Source organism: Pimephales promelas, chromosome 12 (genome assembly GCF_988280905.1).
Source record: "Pimephales promelas chromosome 12, fPimPro1.hap1.1, whole genome shotgun sequence".
Lineage (NCBI taxonomy): Eukaryota > Metazoa > Chordata > Actinopteri > Cypriniformes > Leuciscidae > Pimephales > Pimephales promelas.
The window spans coordinates 27,622,988-27,644,644 of record NC_142780.1 but is presented as its reverse complement, the minus strand read 5'-3'; the positions used below and the strand labels follow the sequence as shown (position 1 = coordinate 27,644,644).

Below are 21,657 nucleotides of genomic sequence, written 5' to 3'. Positions count from 1 at the left end.
TCAAAGTTACTAAGCAATGCAGTTCCAAAACGTATAGTTGTTTACAGTCTACACAAGCATTTATTTTCTATAGCAGCGTCCTGAAATGGAACTTTGCAAGTGAAATGATTTAAAAAGCTTTTCAAATAGCAACTCCGTAATCTGTCACTTGTGTACGTGGCACAAATGCATCCATACACGGAGCGCAGAAGAGACTCGACTTGTGCTCAAGTTGATTTCAATACAGTGACCGCCCCATTTATTTTAATTTTTTTCAACAGCCTTGGTTGCAGAAGTAAAGTATTCTTTCCATTCATGCTGTCCCACAATAAAGAGTGTTAAGCCATGAACCAAATCAAACTCTGAAAGGAAAAACACAAATGATTTCAAGCAACAACAAAAAAAAATCAGACCAATGTATGGCACAAACTAGGTAAATTATGTTATGAGGGAATGAATAACATCATATGAAGCAGTGAAAATGACATCATTTGAATCAGAATCAAGGAATGGTCAAAACAAGTTGAAATCACACATTCTTTTGGATTCTACATCATCATAGTGATGAATAGTAATGAATGGGATTTTATATTTCACCGACGCTACCATAAAACTAATACATGGCTTGATACCCTACAAAAATACAATACAATCAATCAATACATATTGGACTAGATTTTGTATCAACAGAATTTTTTCTCAGTAGTAAATAAAAATGACTTGCTATTTTCAGAGCCTGAAATGTTGCCAAGCTAATGTTTTGCTTGTACTGTATAAGTAAGCTAGATTTTGGAACAGAAATACAGTGAATAGCTGTGTATAACGACCGTAGAGATGAAGTGGGTAGCACTGATCCAAAAAGGCCTGTACTGTTTGTGCTTTAAACTAGCAAATTCACAGGAGAGGCTGTTAAATCCTTCTTTTATATGCAGAGTCCTACTCAGTGTAATACAACCTTATCGACTGCCAAACATGGGCAAACAGGCTCCGAAAACAACACAATAATGGTTGCTTTTTAATTTCCATCATCCTCAATTCATTTAAGAATTACAGGGACACATTTAACAATGACTCTAAATGAACAGGCTTGACGAGCTCTTATCTAGAGGCTCCTCAGTTGGTCACTACTCAACACACACGTGCGCACATTGAATACTCCTGAAGACATTAGGCTAGAGATAATTAAAGAATCAACCAATTAGCTGAGCCGTAAAACAAACATCCAATTATTTTTGAACAATTTAGCATTCGTATAGCTGCAGAATCAAATCACCTCTTTAAGGAATTAATAGGCGCACTATGTACACTGACAATAAGCAATGCTTAAGCAGTAAATAAACAGAGCAGGATCAGCGCAGTAGGACAGATGTGGCAACACAAGCACACTTGAGGAAATGTAAACATGGAAGTAACATATGCATATGATACAGTACGAATTAAACAAATAAAAGAGTGATACAAAATAGTAACTGACTAGATGAAACAGCAACAGGATTTAGTAAATGTCTGTGCATATATGCATATTATCAGTACATGTCAGGCCACATTTCTGCAAAATTTATAGGCAAAAACAGGTCATTTTAATAGGAATCTGCGCTATGAAGTTTCACATGAGGAGGAAAAAGTTCCCCATGCAGATTTCATTCATGTTTAAGATGAATTCAACTGAAGTTGACCAGCAGAAAGCTGCTTGGTTTGAAAGTGACTTGTGTGAGCTGTGTTATACAGCATATACAATAAAAGTCCTTTTAAGGGAAGTCATTTTACTCACTTTTAATACACTTAAATTACATATTCATATAACACTGGCAACTGAGTTCATTGGTATACAGCAAGGCATAAATAAATTATAAATTTTTTATTTAGTCGAGTATTACATTTTAGAAAAAAAAAACATTATACATGTAATCCCAATGTTAATTAAATTAACTTCACAAATTAAACATGATTGCATGCAATGAAATTAAGTTTTGACAAACTGTTCAAGAACTGTGTTGAATATTAGTTCATTTTAAAAAACTATATTTGAAAGGAGCCTATTAACATATTATAAAATATACTCATTTAAAATAGTAAATAGCATAGTCCTGTTTGTGAGTGTGCATTTGCTGGACAACTAACAGTTCAGCACAGCAACTAGCGCAGCATTACTTTTTTCAGTCAGGTATGCCAAGATGTCAAGCTTTGTCATAGAAGCCCACCTTTCACCTTTCCATAAAGCTGTGCTAAAAGCACCAATCCAAACTTTCTGCACCTGTTTACTTGATTCATCTGTCCATCTCCACCTTCTCCTTCAACCACGACCATCTAATAAACACCCTGGGTACAATGGTAAAAAGCAATTCAGCCATTTCTATTTCAGGCTCTTATAACTCTAATGGACACTTGGCATAACTGAAATGTGTCAGGCTGGCTTTTGTTCTGGCCTTACTTCATGCACAGATCTGTGGAAGGCCTGTAAACCTCACGTCTGGGTGCAACGGCTATGTACATTTACAAAAAAAAAAAAAACAGAAAATATAAAATAGAAATATTAAAACATACATTTTCCTCTATTAGCTCTATTACAACTAAAGTATGAATGTAAGTGAATGTTTCAAATAATTTAAACACTAATTCAATGACTTAATTCAATAACTTAATATCACATTTTAATCAATCGTTTTAATAATTTAATAATTTCATTTAATAATCGTCTGATATTGATTAAATACATTTGTTAACCCACATATCTTGAATTTTGTGATCATTCACATGGATTGCATTTTAGGGGTTCCAAATACGTAGCGCTTTAGAACCTTTTAAGATTCTATAAAGAACTTTTCCTTCTAAGAATTTGTGATGTTGCCCAACAGTGTGGTCAAAATTAGATACAGTGGCATAATAAAATAAAATATTAAGATACCCAAGAATGTTGCCCAGATAGGCACGGTTTTGGAACAGAACAAATGCATCATCTTCTAAACAAAGTTTACAGGAGAAGAAAAACAGAAAATGTCAAAATAAAGTAAATAATAATGCATGTAGCGTAATGAGAAGTCCCAAAGTAGCACAGAGGAAAACAAAATGTAGTCCACCTATATCCTCAAGTGTCCTTCTAAAGGGCAGAACGACATTAATGGGGCTGGTTTATTGTATACCGCGCATCCCACTACAATCTAGCTATTTCGCTAGTCATAACTTGTGATAAACTTCAGCATGTCTGACATCATTTCCCTGTGTAAATGTTAAGTGTCCGTGCGAGAAAGAAATTGGGGATGAGGAAAGTGTCAACATCCCTTTTCTCTTGTGAACGCCTAATTGTGTTACTCCACCATTTTCTCGCCTTTTCGCATGAGCCACTGTGAACATGAGAGTGTTAAATAAGAATGAAGACTATGCAAAGCACATCCTTATCCTCTCCTGAAGGAACCATATAGTGTCTTTCCTCATCTGGCCTGTTGAATGTACAGTACACACAGGATTAATTAAAACAGCCGGAGGAAAGGACACCGGACTGGATGGGCTCCAATTAGAACAGGAATGGGCATTTTCCAACAGAGAGGCCATGGCTAAGGGTCTCTGATCTTATGTAACCATTTCACAATCAACTCTGTAAAATATTTTACATTTGATGTTCTCAAACACAAGCCTTTCATAAACTGAAGTGAATGAAATACCAATGTGTGCACGCACAGCAATCTGTGATCAACAATATATAGGGGAGAACATGAATAAGTGGAACACATCTATTGTTTTAAATGCTACAAGTGAATTTAAGCATAACATCATAATGTGAGGTAAGGCAATGGAAATGCATTATGAGATTTGCTAACCAGGTTCTCTTTTGAGTCCACTCACCAAAAGGACTGAGTTCACTTTCAGATGGTTCCCTTTCTAGTTCACTTTTAAGTGAACTGAGTTTGGTTCTTTCAAAATGAACTATGTGAAAACACCGTCAGTTCCTGAATCATGCTTTCCCTGTCTTTCTCTGCCGGTTATCTATAAACTGAATTTTTGAGGATCTTCTCTGATCTTAGTCTCCTCTAGAGGCCTTGCGTTGTAGAGAGACTAACTCTCAGGCTGTCATGTATTGAGCTAGTGAAGGTGATGTCTTGTTTTCTCCCCTGAAACTTCAGATCAGCACAGCAGGGGATTATGGGATGGATATGGAGGGTGGGGGGATTATCAATAAAAGGCCAGACAAACAAGGATGGGTCAATAGACTTTTAACTGGAAACGAAGAGTCACAAACACACACACGCACGCACACAAACACACACAATCTCACCTATGGTGTCTCCTTGTTCATGCACCATGCTGGCCAAGTCCTTCATAATCTGATTAACGTCCAGCATGTCTCTCTGCAAAAGCAAAACAAATGTTGCTCAGAGGTGAGTCAAGCAAACATCATAGTGCTCTAAAGAGGTCTTTATGCAATCTCATGGTTCATGTGTTAGTTTGTCAGGGTTCTACGCTAAGGTTTTTCCCAAGGAGCACATATGCTCCTAAATGAAAAAAATGTAGGAGCACACAAAGAAATTTTGGAGCGCAGTGAAAAATGTTCAAGTAACAGAGTTTAACAAACTATTTATATATATATATATAATGACGGTGTGAAACCGTCGATTTGATGCAGAAGTATAAATCACCCTTTACAAACACTTTATACAACAGAACAAGGGGAACATGTTGCTCGCAGGAGGAGCACATCAGGCTAGGAAAAATGCCTTTTATTTCTAAATGATGACTATTTTTAATTCTAAACAACATACTAACATTATAAGGGCAACCCAGGAAACATTATAAAACAATAAAATAACCCCATGTCAGGGGACTTTTGAAGAGATCGAGCATTTAAAGTGGCAGAGAACAAAACTGGTGAACACTCTTCCTCTGGTGTGGACAGTTATACAGTTATCATTATTTTTTATTTTATAGTTATTATTCTTGGTGTGAAAAGGCCTTAATCTTTAAAATTAGTAGATTCTAACATCAATATTTCAAAAAATTCCAATTTATTCAATAGATGAATCAAAATTTAAATGAAGAAATATTGATGAATGAAAGTGTGCAAAACTATCATAATACACTCAGACATAACTTTTTAAAAACATACAACACAGAGAACAAAACAATTAAAACCAAACCACTTCCACTATTGCTGTTTCATGTCAAATCCTTCTACATAGGCCTGAAGCAGCATGGAGTTTTCTAAACCCCGAGTCTCGTGCTCACAGGCCTTTTTGTCTCCATACACAACCCCATGCAAATGCAGCTGGGTCACTGGAGCTGAAACCATTGAGCCATTCATCACAGGTGTCTGCAATTGTTTGAGAAACTGGCAGCCATCCTGGCTCTTGGCACAAACCGTTTAGCCGGAGCCAAAATGGCCTCTATTAAATCACACATCACTCTGCATTTTTCTGTCCTTGGTCGTTAACACCATTACAGAGAAACATATTTATTTTACCCACAAAGAAGTTACTGCAATTTAAATTTAGCGTGTAGTAACGGCAGGAAGTGGAGTGTCATTAAGCTTGATTAGAAGGGAGGAACTTAAAGGATGGTGAAGAAAAAAACAGCATGATACACATCAAGTTAGAGAAATCATAAGTTCATTTACTGTAATGTGCAGAGTAAACACCTCTGCATCCGCATATGGAGTAAATGGAGCAGCTTGGGTTTGATGAAATACGAAATTATTCAAATGACCTAAATAAACTTTACAGTTCCAACTTTACATGCAAAAAAATTTAGATAGACTTTTTTATTATTACTTTGTAACAACGTTAAAGTCTTTACTGTCACTTTTGGTCAATTTAATCCATCTTCTTTGAATAAAAAGCTAAAAAATCTTGTTGGATGGATGGATGAGACTCACCAACATAAATAAATCTATGGTTTCTATCAATTCGATTAAATAAACATGTGTTTGAGTGTGAATGTTTGAGTTCCTTTATATATAAAAAAGAGCGAGACAGTGACATATTGATTTTGAGAGCACTCTGTGACCTTCTGCCCAGGGGGAGTCTGGGTAGTCCTGAGGGCTGTGGTGTGCCAGTTTACATCATTTATAAGGGTTATAAAAGCACACAGCATTCCAGAGCTCCCTTATGACCCAGAACCCACAGTTATTCTTCATGTCACCCTTTCATGAAGACCCCAGACAGTGGCCCTGTCCCCTGTGACTGTGTGCTGAGGAGGCGGCTCCACAGACGGCCAGTGTGAGTAGTCAAGTGGTCAAGATGCGGTTCAGTCCTTTGGGTAACATGAGTCAACTAAGCAGTTGGAAGTTTCACAGCTGTTCCTTCCTGGACCAGATCAATCAGGGAGATAGATCTAAAGAGTCCCAAAACTATGGCAACTTCTTTTGTGACTTATGTCCCTGCTTGAACTAAGGAGTAAACACTACCATTTTCAGTAGCCAGAAGGAAGTTTATGTTTGCTTTCCACACTGTTTTCTTGCTTTAAGCATAAACAAACAAAAAAAGATAAGAAAAAAAAAAGCCAATTAAAGTAAAATGTTGAAATACTGAAAACAGATAAGCTACTTAATATTTTTGTGGAAACCGTGATATGTTTTTAACAATATACTTTGTCTTGTTACTGACCCCAATGCTTTAAAAGGTATTGTAAAAATAATATTGTTACTATTGAGATGTATGTATGTATATATTTATTTATTTACACAATTTACCAAAGTCAAAATCTATCATATTAAATTAAATTCATTATTAATGACATTGGAAATTTCAATCATTTTCTGACAAACAAGAATTGTGCTTAATTGAATTTGCTAAACCTAGCCATCGTAATGTTGAACAGCAAGAGTCATGTGGTTCACATCGATGCTCTTTTCCCTTGTGCTGCGATTAAGTTGCTCATGTCAAACATGATCCTGTTTTTATTTAGAAAACAAAGGATAGAGGCAGAGATAAATGGACACAGAGAGAGCGGCAACATGAGTCTGATAGGACTCAAAGGGTCTGCCTTTGTTTCATTAGATACAAAATGTCAGACATCTGCTGCATCTGACACACAGGTCTGCGTTGCACCACAAACGTACACACATTTCAGTGAAAGCCGCTGACAGGAACCGCAGCAGCCACACAATTAAATGTGTGGACTGATAAGACTATAGATGTCTTGGAAAAAACACTCTACCAAACAGAAGATGACTGACACTTCTATGAATGCAACATGCCAGGAAGTTTTGCAGAAGCACAGAATGACAAGAGTGATTTTGAGAGTGACTGCAAGCCATCAGAAGGCCTATCTAAGACAAGAAAACACAGAGGAAAGCTTAGAGAGAAAGATATGTGAAGAGCTGTAGTGATGGACTGACTTTACCGCAGGGCAGCTGAGGTTTCCCGGTGAATTGAAAGATTATTTGTGGTTTGTGTCCACTTTAAAAAATGCTGACAGGTGATGGATGGACAAGATGTGTAAAATATTATGAAATAATCGGATAAAAGTCCAATATGACGTTCTCTATCTCTCAAAAAAGAGAGCCCTCTTGTGTTACTGGTAAAAGATGCACCAACATTACTGCTTTTGTGAAGAAGAATTTTAATTTGAAAGAATTTTTTACAGATTGCTCCTAGCACCACTAAACAAAGGAGTAAATAACTGTTGTTTTTGGACAATTTTCATGAACAGTATCATTCTGAAGCTAAAACAAAAAAAAAAAAAAGTTTTCGGTGAGTGAAATAAAGTTGAAATAAAACAAAATATATAAATTAGATGAAAAACATAAACGTACAAATAAAATATTCGATATGTTGGGAAGGCATGAACTAAAATAAATCATATTAAGTCAAGTAGCCTACTAAAATGACTAAACAAAAAAAAAACTATATTGAAATGACATGAAAAGCTAATGACAAAAGCACAAGACAAAATTATTCAAACTTAAAGTAATGAAAACTAAAAATATAAATGCATATTCCAAAATGTTAGCAAATACTATAAAGGTATATAAATATTACTAAAAATAACACTGAACAGTGGCAAATAATCATCGAGTTTACACCTTTCCACTTTTTGGGAGATTAACCAAAAAAAATGGCCTACTTATTGTAATATCTGCATATTATACTTGGATAAAGTAGTGGAAAAGTAAGGGAAAAATATTTCAACAGTGAAACAAAATGACACACATTACCTTTAAAATACAATACTGGGTTGCAGTGGTTAAAGCTCAGGGCTGGTAATTGAAAGGCAAGGCACTTAACCCCAGGTTGCTCCAGGGGAATTGTCCTGTAATAAGTGTATTTTTAGTTTTTCTGGATAAACACATCTGCTAAATGTCTCCTTTAATTGAAAGTATGCAATCATTGCTAAAGGTAACACAATGTGGCAGCTATAAACAAAATACATGTCTCTTAATAAAGAATATATTGAATTTGGTCTGAGTTTCTGTACACTGTGCAGTCCTGGCAGTGTCATTGATAAAAGGTGATGATCTGAAGCAAAGGGCCCAACAAAATGACTGGGCACAGGCTAAAAATGTTGTTTTTTAGGACCTGAAGGCTTCAAATGTCCCTATGATTCTCTTCACAAGCCTAATAGTAACCATTATGTAAACACACACATACACACACACACACGATCAAGCAATAACATCCAGGATGCCCTGGGTGGAAGATAGGTCAGATGTTCAAATGTATGTGTGTCTTGAGTTCCCATTTGAGTGTACCAGTGTGTCCAATGTCTTGTTCTTGTTTTGTCTAGACTTATCCACGATGTGCAAATAACATTATGGGAATAAGTTACACATGGGCAGTCTTATACAAGAATGTAAAGTATAGGCAGTAAGAAAATATGAACCATGGCCACTTTAAATCATTTATGATTTAGCACTTAACCTCTGAGGAAAATTTGCTAAGATTTTTTTTTTCAAAGGATAGTAAATTCATTTATTACAAACAAGTGCATATTTATTCTCTGGAAGCCATGCTAAATGAATAAACACTGTTATTGCACTCCCGGCAATGGGTCAGACCCTAAATAACTCGATATAAGCATAATTTTATATAATATATTTAGCTAAATTTACCTAACTATATATACTGAACTTATTTCTCATACCACTGGCAAACCATTTAACCATCCATCCACCCATTCATTCATTCATTTAGCTTTGCATTACTTGCAATGCGTACTCCTAAAATATTTACCCCTTCACAGAAAATAAGAACGGACAACATCCAGCATGTTGAAAACGGAACATGAAATTAAATCAAATTTCCTTATATAAAGGTGGATAAGGAAAGGGATAACCTTACTGCAGTAAAATGAGCTGTGGTCAAGCAACAATACAGTGTTTTTATGCATTTATAAGAGCTGAAATGTGCACTAGATGATCCTGACGTTTTACGCTGGGTGAAGATAATGTGATATGACTACCCTCTGTGTTTCTGATTTCAAGTCCTGAACTAAACGCAGCATGTATCAAAGCTCCCCTGGGGCTAACAACCTGAAATCTCCATATTTAGAAGCTGCCAGCTGGGCATGTGTAACTCCAAGAGTGGGTTAGAAAGTATATCGTGAACTGCATTGATAGAATGAGAAAAATAAACCTAGAACAGTCAGTTGGTGGTTGATAGCTTCATAATAGCTAGCGAAAAAGCAGTGTTCCCTCACACTGCTAGACAATCAGCTCTGACCATCAGAGCACCAGTAGTGAAAAAAATGGAATGGGACACGATATATATATATATATATATATATATATATATATATACACAAACCTCAACACTTCTGTAACAATGTCCTCAGGACAGATGAGACCAAAGTGGAGATGTTTGGCCACAATGCACAGTGCCATGTTAGCCTACTAAAGCACACTAAACACAGCATATCAGCACAAACACCTCATACCAACTGTTCATCACACTGATGATTTTTGGCTTGTTTTGCAGCCACAGGACCTGGCCACCTTGAAGTCATTGAGTTGACCACAAACTCCTCCGAATACCAAAGTATTTTAGAGTCAAATGTGAGGCCATCTGTCGGATAGCTAAAGCTTGGTCAACATTGGGTCAGGCAAAGGGACAATAATCCCAAACACACCAGCAAATCTACTGCACTTGCACTGGCCCAGTCAAAGTCCAGACCTCAACCTGACCTGCTGTGGCACGACGAGCTGTGCATAAACAAATGCCCGGTAACCTCAATGAACTGAAGCGTCGGTGTAAAAAAGAGCGAGTCAAAATTACTCAAGAAAGTTGCGAGAGACTGATACTGTCATACTGAAAACACCCTCTTTTTCTATTTTACCCCATTAATATCAAGATTTGCTGCCCATCAAGTGCAATGCAAATATGCTGGGAATGATAAACAATGGTGAAAATGGTGAGGAGAGAATATCATTATGTTTTGGTGGTACAGGATAAAAGTTGCTCTAGTCTGGCCTGTGTGGGGAGCTAATGCGTGGGTGAAACACACAAATGAGGTGACGCACTGGAATATCAGATTATAGCTGCATCATAAATCATCACAGGTACTGTCATATCTACAACAAGACATAAAAAGACAACATGCCCTGTAAGACAGACAATTCTTCACAGTGGAGGTCCTATTTTTGCAGCATTCTACCTCACAGAGATAATTGACCAGTCTATGATGTTGCCAAAAGTGAAGTTTAATCAACACAAAAATGACACAAAATGAACTTGAGGGTTGAAGAGATATGTCTGTGTAAACTCTTTCAAGGCCTGCATTCCCAATCTATCTGCCAGACTGGAAATGATATCATAAAAATTAAATATTTGTTGTTGTTTTTTTCCTTTTTCAGTAAATGACACTGAAGAGAGAAAACAATGTAAGTATAAAATTGACATATGATTTACATAAATACTGTTTAAATATTTGGTCTAAATTAAATAATAATAATAATAATAATATAAATAATCAAAATATATATAATATTTATAATAATAATAATAATAATAATAAACATAAATAAATGAATAAAATAAAATGCATTCCTTAAATATCTTCAAATATTGTACAACTAAATAAATATTGCTTTAAAAAGGACACATAAAAACTGCACTATAACTTTGTTTTCACGCTCACAGCAGAAATGTGATTGGCTATGATGCACAACGTGTTGTAAACAAAAACACAAATATGCGGAGCCCTACGATACTACCAAATACTGCAGAACAACTACAAAGAGACTACAAGAAACAATGTCACTATTTTTACTATGAATTTAATCGAAAGCAGATGACTTGTGTGGTAATTAAAATAAATGTAACTATCATTCAAACTAAATAACTTAAATCTAGGAAATGCTGTTTGAAACCCTGAATTCTTTTGTGGCATTTTATTAAAGCCTCTGCAGTGTTGAATGGCTTTCTCAAGTGCACTGCTTACTTCACTGCCACATCAATGCACTTTTTAAATGCTATAAGAAATACATATGCTGCAAATGTGTTAGTCATAATTTGCTTGAAGCACTTGTCATTAATCTAGTCATCCATCCGTCCACCCCTGCTGCACGTCTCCTCAGAAGGCCCATCACCCAAACGGAGCGTACAGCTGTTCCTACCTTTCCAAAATGCCAGTCTAACTCTCACTCAAACTCGGAGACCAACCCTCTGTGAATACCACAACGGCTGCATCAACATTTACTGTCATGTTTGTTTTTTTGGTTTTTTGGGCTGCTGTTGAGACTAAATCGTTGAAAAGATAAATGGTCTGCATAAAAAAAAATTAAAAAAAAAAAAGTGTGTGTGTTAAGTGTAAAAAAAGTTAAATGTGTGTGTGCCTGTGTGTGCGTGTGTGTGTGTGTGTGTGTGTTTTATTATATACTGCTGCCTTTACTTGATCAAATAAACAGTAATTTATACAGTATAGAGTAATTTAAATGTAATTTTCAGGATCATTACTCCAGTTTTTAGTGTCACATTAGGGGTGGTGATGGTGCAATGGATAAGACATATGTCTTTAGTGTGAGAGACCCGGGTTCAAATCCACTGTAAGACACCAATATGTCCCTGAGCAAGACACTTAACCTCTAGTTGCTCCAGAGGCATGCGACCTCTAACATATATAGCAGATGTAAGTCGCTTTAGATAAAAATGTCAGCTAAATGAATAAATGTAAATGTACATGATCGTTCAGAAATCATAATATACTGATTTAGTGCACATTATCAGTTGAAAACATTTTTTTCAAGGATTCGTTGATGAACAAAGTTAAGTATTCAGTATCAACAGAATACACAATGTGACAACATTTTAGGCATCACGGAATGTCATTTTGGTGCCTATATTGTCCACAACCATATATTTAATTAGCTGATATAATATTTATTTAGCACTTCTTCTCTTAATCTTTTTTTCTTTAAGATTATTGTTGAATAATGTTACATTTCTTTCATATCTCCTCTCTTAATCTATTCAGTATTATAATGTCTCCTTGTTTTGATAGATTGTTTATACTGTTTGTATGTCTCGACTTGTTCTGTTTGTTAATATTGCTTTAATATATATATATATATATATATATATATATATATATACTGTATATATACTGTATATATATACACACACACACAATATATATATATATATATATATATATATATATATGAAGAGTTCAGATGCAAAAGCCTCTAAATGCCATTTGAAATTTTCTTCTAAAATGACCATTTTTATCAAGCTTGTATATTTAAGTTCAGTAATTTCACTTAAATAACAATTAATAGGTAATCTTCATTGCCATTTAAGTGAAATTACTGAACTTAAATATACAAGCTTGATAAAAATTATCATTTTAGAATAAAATTTCAAATGGCACTTAGAGGCTTTTGCATCTGAACTCTTCATATATAGATATATATCTATATATCTATATATATATATTTCATCAGCTTCTGATGAGAAAACAGTGGTACTAACTGCAGAACTACTCCACACCAGCCACAGACAGATTGAAATGTCATTCAAACTCAGTATCAGATTCCCAAGCTTGTGCTCAGTGTCAGGTTGTGCTGCTCTCACAAAAACATCCAGTAACCCATGTTTTGCGAGACCCATGTGCCCTAATTTCTACTCTTAAATAACAATACACACTTCACTAGAGCTTTGAAATACGGGTGTTGACTGAATAGTGTAACTTCTGCCCTTTAGTACATAAGTACATAGAGACATATTATACTGTATAATAGGACAAAAGTGATCAAAATTAGCCATTTCAATAACTAAACCACTTACAGCTAGTGCTATCTGACTTTTTAATAAGAGAAAGTTCACCTAAAAAGTTAAATTCTGTCATTATTTACATTATTGTAGTGTGTTGTTCCAAGGCTTTTTTTGAATAACAACTTAAATTTTGACTCTTTTAGAGCTTGAGTTTGTATCCTTGTCGATGTATCTGAAAAGCTGCACAATAATTGGTCCAAAAAAAAACATGCAGGTTTGGAATGAAATGGGGGTAAATAAATAATGACAGAATTGTCAAAGCAGGGTGAACTACTGCTTTAAGCGATAGTCTGCGCACCTCTTCGTTCTTCATTTAAATGTTCTTGAGTTTTCTTGAGTGGCCTGCGTCACCCTGAGGGGCATAATTAGACACGTAAGGCTGCTTTCACCAAGAAACCATATCATAAAGCAATCTTAGGAATGATGTCAAGGGGCTGCGCATAGAATGGCTGATTTTTGCAAACAAGAAGAAAATTCAAGAGCATATTGTGTTTGCGATAGCAGTACTGATGGCCGTCACCGCTGCTCTGACAGTGGTGGAGAAGAGTACGCCAGCTAAGCTGTGCCTGGGGAGACGCTGGCTAATTATGCACGGCGTGTAGGTTTTGTTTTAGAGAGGGGAGGTGCTCTGCTCTATGCTGTATTTGCAGTGCTAACACAGAAAGCTTTGATCTTTGCCAGTCTAACAGCCTCAGTGCATTCAAATGGGCAGCTTATTTATTGCTTGATTGCTGCAGCTCAAAGGATTCAAGGAACAGGTGGAGTTGGTGCAGTTGAGCAACGGAAAATGGTCTTAAATGACAATGCTCCGACAGAAGGCCACTAAAAATCCAGCTGTCTGTGAAAACAATCAATGCGAGCCTTAGTGTAAAATGATTTGGGCTCAGCAGACAAGGATATCAACCACAAACTGGAAAAACTAGCCAAAAAGTGTTTTTTTTGCTTCAATGTCAGCATTTTCAACCTGGAAGTAAAAACATACACACATACCAATAAAGGGTATTACTACTACTTCTGTAATAATCAAATCAAATCAAAATGTATTTATAAAGCACCTTTAAAAACCACAGTTTTCTAAATTAATACTTAATGAATAAATAAATTAAAAGGTATACAATAATACTATGATCATTTCAAAACATTTCAACCAATTCCCAATGAGTTAAGTAAAGTGTGATAATAAATAGGCCTATATTGATTCATATGGAACACATCAGCTTACAAAAGTAAATCAGGTTGTCAATGGGGCGTCGAAGTATAGTATAGTAAGGCTGAGCTTGATTTTGTCCTTCAGGGAGGGAGCTGTTTGGATCATAGGAAATTGGGTGTTGCTAACTAAATGGAGGCAGATCTGAATGCCAGTTTGCAGTCACTTGAGGATGATATTCAATCCAACACTTCGCCGAGACATGAAGAGATCATGTCAGTTCGAGGGGGATGGGAGATTAACGTTTTTCATTTAAGTCCCCCTGTGTTTTACCAAGTTTAATGTTGTTTATAAGTCTATGTGGTGTTTTTAATAAACTTTCTCTTTAAAACTGCAGTGAACCAAAGACAGTCTCAAAAACGCGGTTTGAAATCGCTGGTGTTTCTGACGTCACAAACTACCTTGTAACCAATCACGTCAATGAGTGATCATCAATGAATGGAGCTCTGAGCTGGTGAGAGTGAGTGGAGGCGGGACTCATTTCTACATTCATAGAACGGCGTATACTAAATGAGAGTGTAGAGTTACATTCAAATGTGAGTCTTATCAAAATGTTTTAATACAGGGGGACTTTAAAGATTACAAGGGCATATGCATGTGCATGGATAAATCACTTATAATATGCACTGCAACATTCTGTAAAATACATTAAATATTTGTCAATTTTGTTGCATGATGACTTTAATGTTCAGTTAAATTGTACATAAGGTACCATTTCTATTGGAGTTTCCTGGGTTGGCCGAAAGATTGTTGGTGGCTCTCTGGGTCTGTAAAGGTTAAACCTCTGCTCTAATGTACTGGTGCCGTACTGAACTGTAGAACAGTTTGCCTTTTCATTCCTAATGCTCCCTTCTATCTTCCTCCCAGAATCCCTGCTGCCACCCTTCTCCCCTGTCTCTCTTTTTTCTCTCTCGATTTCTCTCACTCTCATAGATAAATGTGTTTAATGCTGATATGAGATTCTCTCCACGTCACCCCACCCTACGGCCCAAAGGCAACGGGCAACAGGACGCGGTGTCAGTGCCACAGCAGAAAAACTGTTAAGCAGATTTACGCGCACGCTTTCAGCCCCCCAAAAAATGATGACATTTCCGTGCGCAGCCTGCTGAGGGCTTAAGCGTGAAACGTCTCTTTTTTTGCCCTTGCTGAATAAACGGTTTATAATGTAAAATCAAATGTTTCCTTTCCGTCACAGCCCAAGGACCTCAAAACTCAAAGCACACAGTCTTAGGGCACAAAGCATGCATGTCTGCATCTTATCCACAGAAGAGAGAGAGTAGAGAGAGAGAGAGTGAGGGAAAATATAGAAGGGGAAAAGTTGTGTATGTCATGTTCAAGATGAAGACTAGAATACAAGTTGCTCAACGGCACTTGCTATTGATTGTGACAAAATAAAAAAAAATCTGTTATATCCCAGGAATGCACAATAAAGGCAATGACAAACACTAAGAAAGCAAGATAGATATTAATGTTTAAAAGAGGATAGAAAATACTTTCAGCAATGTAAGACCAGAAAGAGCCTCTTAGTTTCATCTTTCATTAATTTTAGTCCAAACACTCAAGAGTAAGAGGATAACATTATAGTTCACTAAGCAGATATTTAAAAAAAAAAAAAATCGAATATAAAACACTTTTTTTATAAGTAAAAATAAAGAAAGGTTTATCAATGTAAATAAATAAAGCCATAGCTCCTAAAATGATTCCTCCACATTTTAAGCAAGTATTAGCTGTTGTTTAGCAGTAACTTGAGAAATTGTCATGCTTTACTGGTTTCCAAAACCATGTTTTAGAAAATTTAGACTATTTGCATTATGTATTGCATTATGTATAGAGTGTTGTTACAGCAGTCGGACATGACAGAATTAATGACTTGCGGTTCAGTAAGTGAGTCAGATTAAATCAGTAATCGCTCTAACAGATTTTTTTGATTGAATGAAAAGAGTCGTTTGTTTGGGAATAAGACTGATTGCATGATGTTTCTTGTTGTCACGGGTTCTGAATAATAAGAGAGAGAGAGAGAGAGAGAGAGAGAGAGAGAGAGAGAGAGAGAGAGAGAGAGAGAGAGAGAGAGAGAGAGAGAGAGAGAGAGAGAGAGAGAGAGAGCACCCCCACAGAGTCAATGTTCTCTCAAGGGTCAGGCTGTTTTGTTATAAGAATAACAATGTCACTGCCTCCATGTACATGTAAAGTACAAAAACAAGAACCAAGTATAGCAACACATGATTGCATCATGACTATGTTCTCATACTGTATATACAGTTAAATGTCCAGACACTCAAAAAACACACTAGATATAATATATTGTGGCCAAAAAGAAAATAATTCATTTCATCAGGATTATAGCACTCAGTTAAGTTGCAAATTAATTTGGAAGTATGAACAAAATCTCATCAGTATTGGTAACATTTTACATTAAGGTCCCATGTGTTTATGTTAAAGCATTAAATAATGTTAACTAATGGTATCTTATTGTAAAGTGTAACTTACAAATATACACAGTAATGCATTTTTGATAAACCAGTTAAATAAATACTTCACAAATAAAAGGTTCTCTATTTTTTACATTATTTATTTTTAATATATAAATAAATATATATATATATATTTATTTATTTTTAATATAAATATATATATAAATATATATATATATATTATTTTATTAATTATTTTTTTTATTTAATTTTATTTAAGCAAATACTATTTAAAATTGAATAAGTCTGGAAATTCATGATGATCATTACCAAACCAGCTTCACATTATGTAACACTTGAGACAACAACAAAACACACTCTAAACAGTAATTCTGGACATTATCAAGATGAATGAGCTAAGATGCCAACATGAGATTGCTTGGCAACTGTGTTATAATTCTAATTAATTTAATTGTTGTTGTTATCTTAAAATAAATCTATATTAAAAACTAATTTGCATTCATTGCAAAACTGATGGAATAAACTAAAATTAAAAATATTAGATGAAAATTAAAAAAACAGAAAAAAAGTGACTGAAATAAAATAAGTTGAAGTACTAAAATTATTAAACTAAAACTTTATCAAAAATAAAATAAAGCTAAATAATAATTAAAGCTAGGGCTGGGTGTTACGGCCAAAAAAAAAAACGATCACAATTTTTTTTTTGGGATATCAATAATTATCACTGTCACGGGGTGGGTGTCAAATAATCACGATAAATGTCAAATATTTATTTCTTTATAAATACTGTTCGATTTCTCACACAAACTGCTCGTTTCGTGTCTTAGGCCATCAATGTGTACTGTACTTACATTCACGAGTCATTAAATCATGTTTAATTTGGACTGTGCATGCTCTTTGAGGTGGGCCCAGTAAATCTCCATTATATGACAGACAGACAAAAACGGTTTGTCTAAAAAATACAAAAAACTGAAACTACTGTAGAAACAAAGACACCTACATCTTGGATGCCCTTGAGGTAAGCTAAAACACATCAAAAATTAATTTCAAAGTGAACTATCCCTTTAAGGCCACTTAATATAAAGTGGGACTCTAAATCTCTCAAAAGTCCCCTTGAAAACCCCTTGAAATTTTGGGGAAAAACTATAAAGGTCTTTATATTATAAAGGTCTTTTCTGATTTTTCTGATAGACCTACAACCAATCAGAGCAACATAGTTGTCATGCAACCCTGGCAATTTGATTGGCCCAACGATTTCTGAACCGATCATAATTACTCCTCAATGGATAATGTCCAGACAACCAAAAATGTTCTATCCAGGGTATAAAATGTATGCAATATTATAAATAGACATTTTTAACCTATAGTTAGCGTAGAGGTTCACAGGCAATGACATGCAGGATCTACACAGCAGTGCTTGTCTGCCATTAGCACAGTTTACTGTAGCTCTACTACTGTCGGAATCTCCCATTTTTCATTGAAGGGCAAAAGGGATGCGCTGCACAAATTTGCAGGGGAGACACGTGTCTGTATTTTTTTCTGTTGGATGGGCCAGGTGTTGCATTGAGATTCTCCTTGAAAGTTGTCCTTTGTCATGCCCTATGCTTTTCATTTTTTTTTAACTAATTCATTTTTGATGAAATGATGACCGGTGCCAAAGTGTCAGAGACTTGCGTCTGGGGTTGATGTCATAAGTGGTGGAGGGCGGAGCCTGGCTCCTCCCTTCAAATGTGTTTCTCGTTTCACTGTAATATAGGGTGAATGCAAATTGAATTAGTCATCCCAGAGGAACAGTTCATTACCCTTGTGGGTCACCTCATAGAAAATCAAGACGGAGAATCCATAACGGCATGCGGAATAACCCCCCGTCCTCTATCCGGCTTGTGTGTGTGCATGTCCCTTAGCACCGTCCTCCGGAGAAGGGTTCGCCTGAACGCACAAGCCGCCAGAGTAAATGTGAACTACTCAGGAGGACAGATCAGCTTTTGGAAAGAAAGAGAGAGAATGGGGGGGGGGGGGGGGGGTGGGGGGGGGGTGCTGATTGTACTTTACACGGATAACAGACATTCCATCTTCTCCATTTCCCTTGGGAAACAGTGAACGGGAGAGAGAGAGAGTTGGATGAAAAGAGAGAGAGAGAGAATAGGGCTCAGTAAGGGCTGCAAATGCTGGTGATTCACTTGAGCAGAGTTGTGTGAGGAGGCGGTGCGGTTTGGGGTTTGAGGTTTGGGAGGGAGGAGGTTGGAAAGATGCTAGACTGGAAAAGCACATTGTCAGATATGATCAGCTCGGCTGGGCCCGGGGCCAGAGACATCTCAAGAACCTGCGACAGAGCTCTCAGTGCACAGACTCGTCCTCATCACCCTTCTGATCATCTGAAGAAAAATAAAACCTCGTCCAATTTATTTATGACTAAAATAACCTGTCGGTTTTGTTTGAGCCTTTCAGGACTTGTCCGTGTGATGAATGGGAATTTATTAGGAGGGCTGTGTGATGTGGGATAGTTTGACGCTTGTCTGTTAGCCAGACGCGGTAGTTGCGTTAGCGAGCGTCTATGAACTTCAGACAGGTCTTCAAGAGGGAAGAGCCATATGTCTTAATTTCAAGGCTTTCTCAAGGTTGTCATTGGTCATTAGGACGTGTGGCCTCTCTCATTTCTCAACTCCTGCTATTCAAACAAGAAAGAGACATTTGTTTTGACGCGCCATCTGCGTGACTCGCTTTCCGTCTAGCCTTGTCAATAATCATGACGGGCTGACATTTATTTCATTTAAATGTGTTGTCTTTGAGCACCCCGCATCAAAGACAACCAGGGCACTGTGTATGCCTAAAACAAATGGCTTTGAAATTGGACCAAACAAATGTCAAAGAACAACAGAATGATCCCATCATTGCTGGTTCACATCTGTGTGAATGCACATCTGGAGGAAAACAGCTGTTTTGCTACAGACAGGACATACTTCAATAGAGCAATGTGATGCTGTTTTTCAATGGTGTATGAAAAGCCTTCTGCTTGTGTGCGCGACTAGACGGCAAAATAAATCAAACTATTATGGACAATTGCCTTGAAAGCTTTAGTAAAAGGACAGTTGCTAAAGATTATATTGAGTCCAGAAAGAATACAGGCCTAATTGATCTGTTTGTATGGAAATGTGATTGATGCAGCACTTTTCTGTCCAATGATCTTTTTTTTAAAAGTCTAAAGTCTTGAATAAAAGGACAATGCAGGACACGTAATGATTGTAAAGACGGATAACAAAAAATAAGTTTTCAGGGGTTCTAAAAACATACACTGAACATACAACCCTGTTAAGAAAACTTCATAGACAGAACCATATGAAATTGCTTTCGTAACTATTAAAGAGCACCTATCATGGATTTTTGAAAATGACTGTTCATGTAGTCTGAAATATGGCTCTAAGGGATTGAATACATCCTGCAAAGATTTATATCTGAAAGTGCACCGTAAAGTTATTGTCTTTCAAAAGTGAGAGTCGACTCTGAGTCTATGAAATGAATTGTTTTTGAAACGAGTCATTAGCTGTTACGTCGTGACGTAGATACAAAACATTAGCTCATTGGCCGCTCCCAACAACTGCGCGCGCAGACGCGAGTGTAAACTTGAAGTTTAGTCTGGAATACATTCAAAAACTTCAGCTGAATAGCGTCATGTCGAGAAGACGCTGTGTTCTACATCGCAAAGACAGTTCAGCCACTTGTTTTCATTGCCCAGGGACGAGCATGTGAAGAATCAGTGGTTAGAGTTAAACTGTTTTTGGGAACTCCCAAAACAAAAAAAGGAACATTTCAAATGCTATGATAGGGGCTCTTTAAAAAGAAAGAATCACATTGACCCATATATATGACACATTAAATTGATCAAAAGTGACAATAAAGACTAAAGAGATTTTAGGTGAGTCGGTGACATTTTAGAATAAGGTTTCTTTAGTTAAACTTAAAGGAACACTCCACAGTTTTTTCAAATCGGGGTTATTCACGGTCTCCCCTATATTTAGATAGGTGGGCAAATGCATTTTTGTTTTAGTCTTAGCATAATGAATGGAAAATTTGTTGATGAAACATTGATTAATATGAAGATACAATTTATACAAAACGAAATAAACTTTAAAAAAAAGGCTTTCTACAAAACAAAACTTAATAAGTGGTAAAATCATGTCTGACCCATTCCAAATGTTTTCCGATATCTTGTCATCTTAAGATCCTATCTTACTCATCTCATGCGGTTCCCTTTTCATATAATAAACAGATGAAATTTAAAAAAAAAAAAATCAGGTGTACCTCGATCTGCTGCAGTGCTTCTTCTCTTTGCCTCAGGATCTCCACGTCTTCCTCACTGATCTCTGACAGGAATGCTTGGGAATCACCCTCAACGCCCTCCTCCGCTCCGAACAACGGCCCATCTTCAACCAGTTCACTGAATGGAGTCTGTAGGCTCTATCCATTCCACACACAAAATAAGAGATAATGTAAATGATCTTTTTTTTTTTTTTTTTTTTACAGTTTTACAGTGTATTGTCTGGTAAACAGCTATATATATATATATATATTTCTTTTTTAAATATTTTCTAGTATTCTAGTATTTCAATATTTTTCTAGAATAAATAAAGTGTTTATAGACTACTTGACACAAAACTTCGTATTTTTGGCGATGTCAGTTGGACTTTTTAGTTAACTCTGGTAAAATTGAGACACTTCATTAAAAATGTCTTGGAGTTATTCTAATATTAGTTTTAGGGGCTGTTTACATGTCACTGTTTTCAGCTAGAACTTTTTATGCATTTTGGACATTCATTTACACAACAATGACATTTGGACATTT

The 21,657-nt window shown here is 36.1% G+C and overlaps 1 protein-coding gene across 5 annotated transcripts in view; it reads right to left on the bottom strand.

Annotated features, from left to right (window-relative positions):
• tsnare1 (T-SNARE Domain Containing 1) overlaps positions 1-21,657 on the bottom strand; it is a 195,124-nt gene that overhangs the window by 102,323 nt on the left and 71,144 nt on the right. For all 5 annotated transcript variants that reach the window (XR_016145770.1, XR_005618517.2, XM_089117884.1 and 2 more), the window contains 2 exons: positions 21,117-21,272; positions 4,250-4,322 (listed from right to left, as the gene is read on the bottom strand). Coding sequence is in view for 3 of the 5 variants with exons in the window: in XM_089117884.1 (XP_088974010.1) it covers positions 4,250-4,322; positions 21,117-21,272 (229 nt within the window). In the remaining 2 variants the exon portion in view is untranslated. The remainder of the gene's footprint in view (positions 1-4,249; positions 4,323-21,116; positions 21,273-21,657) is intronic.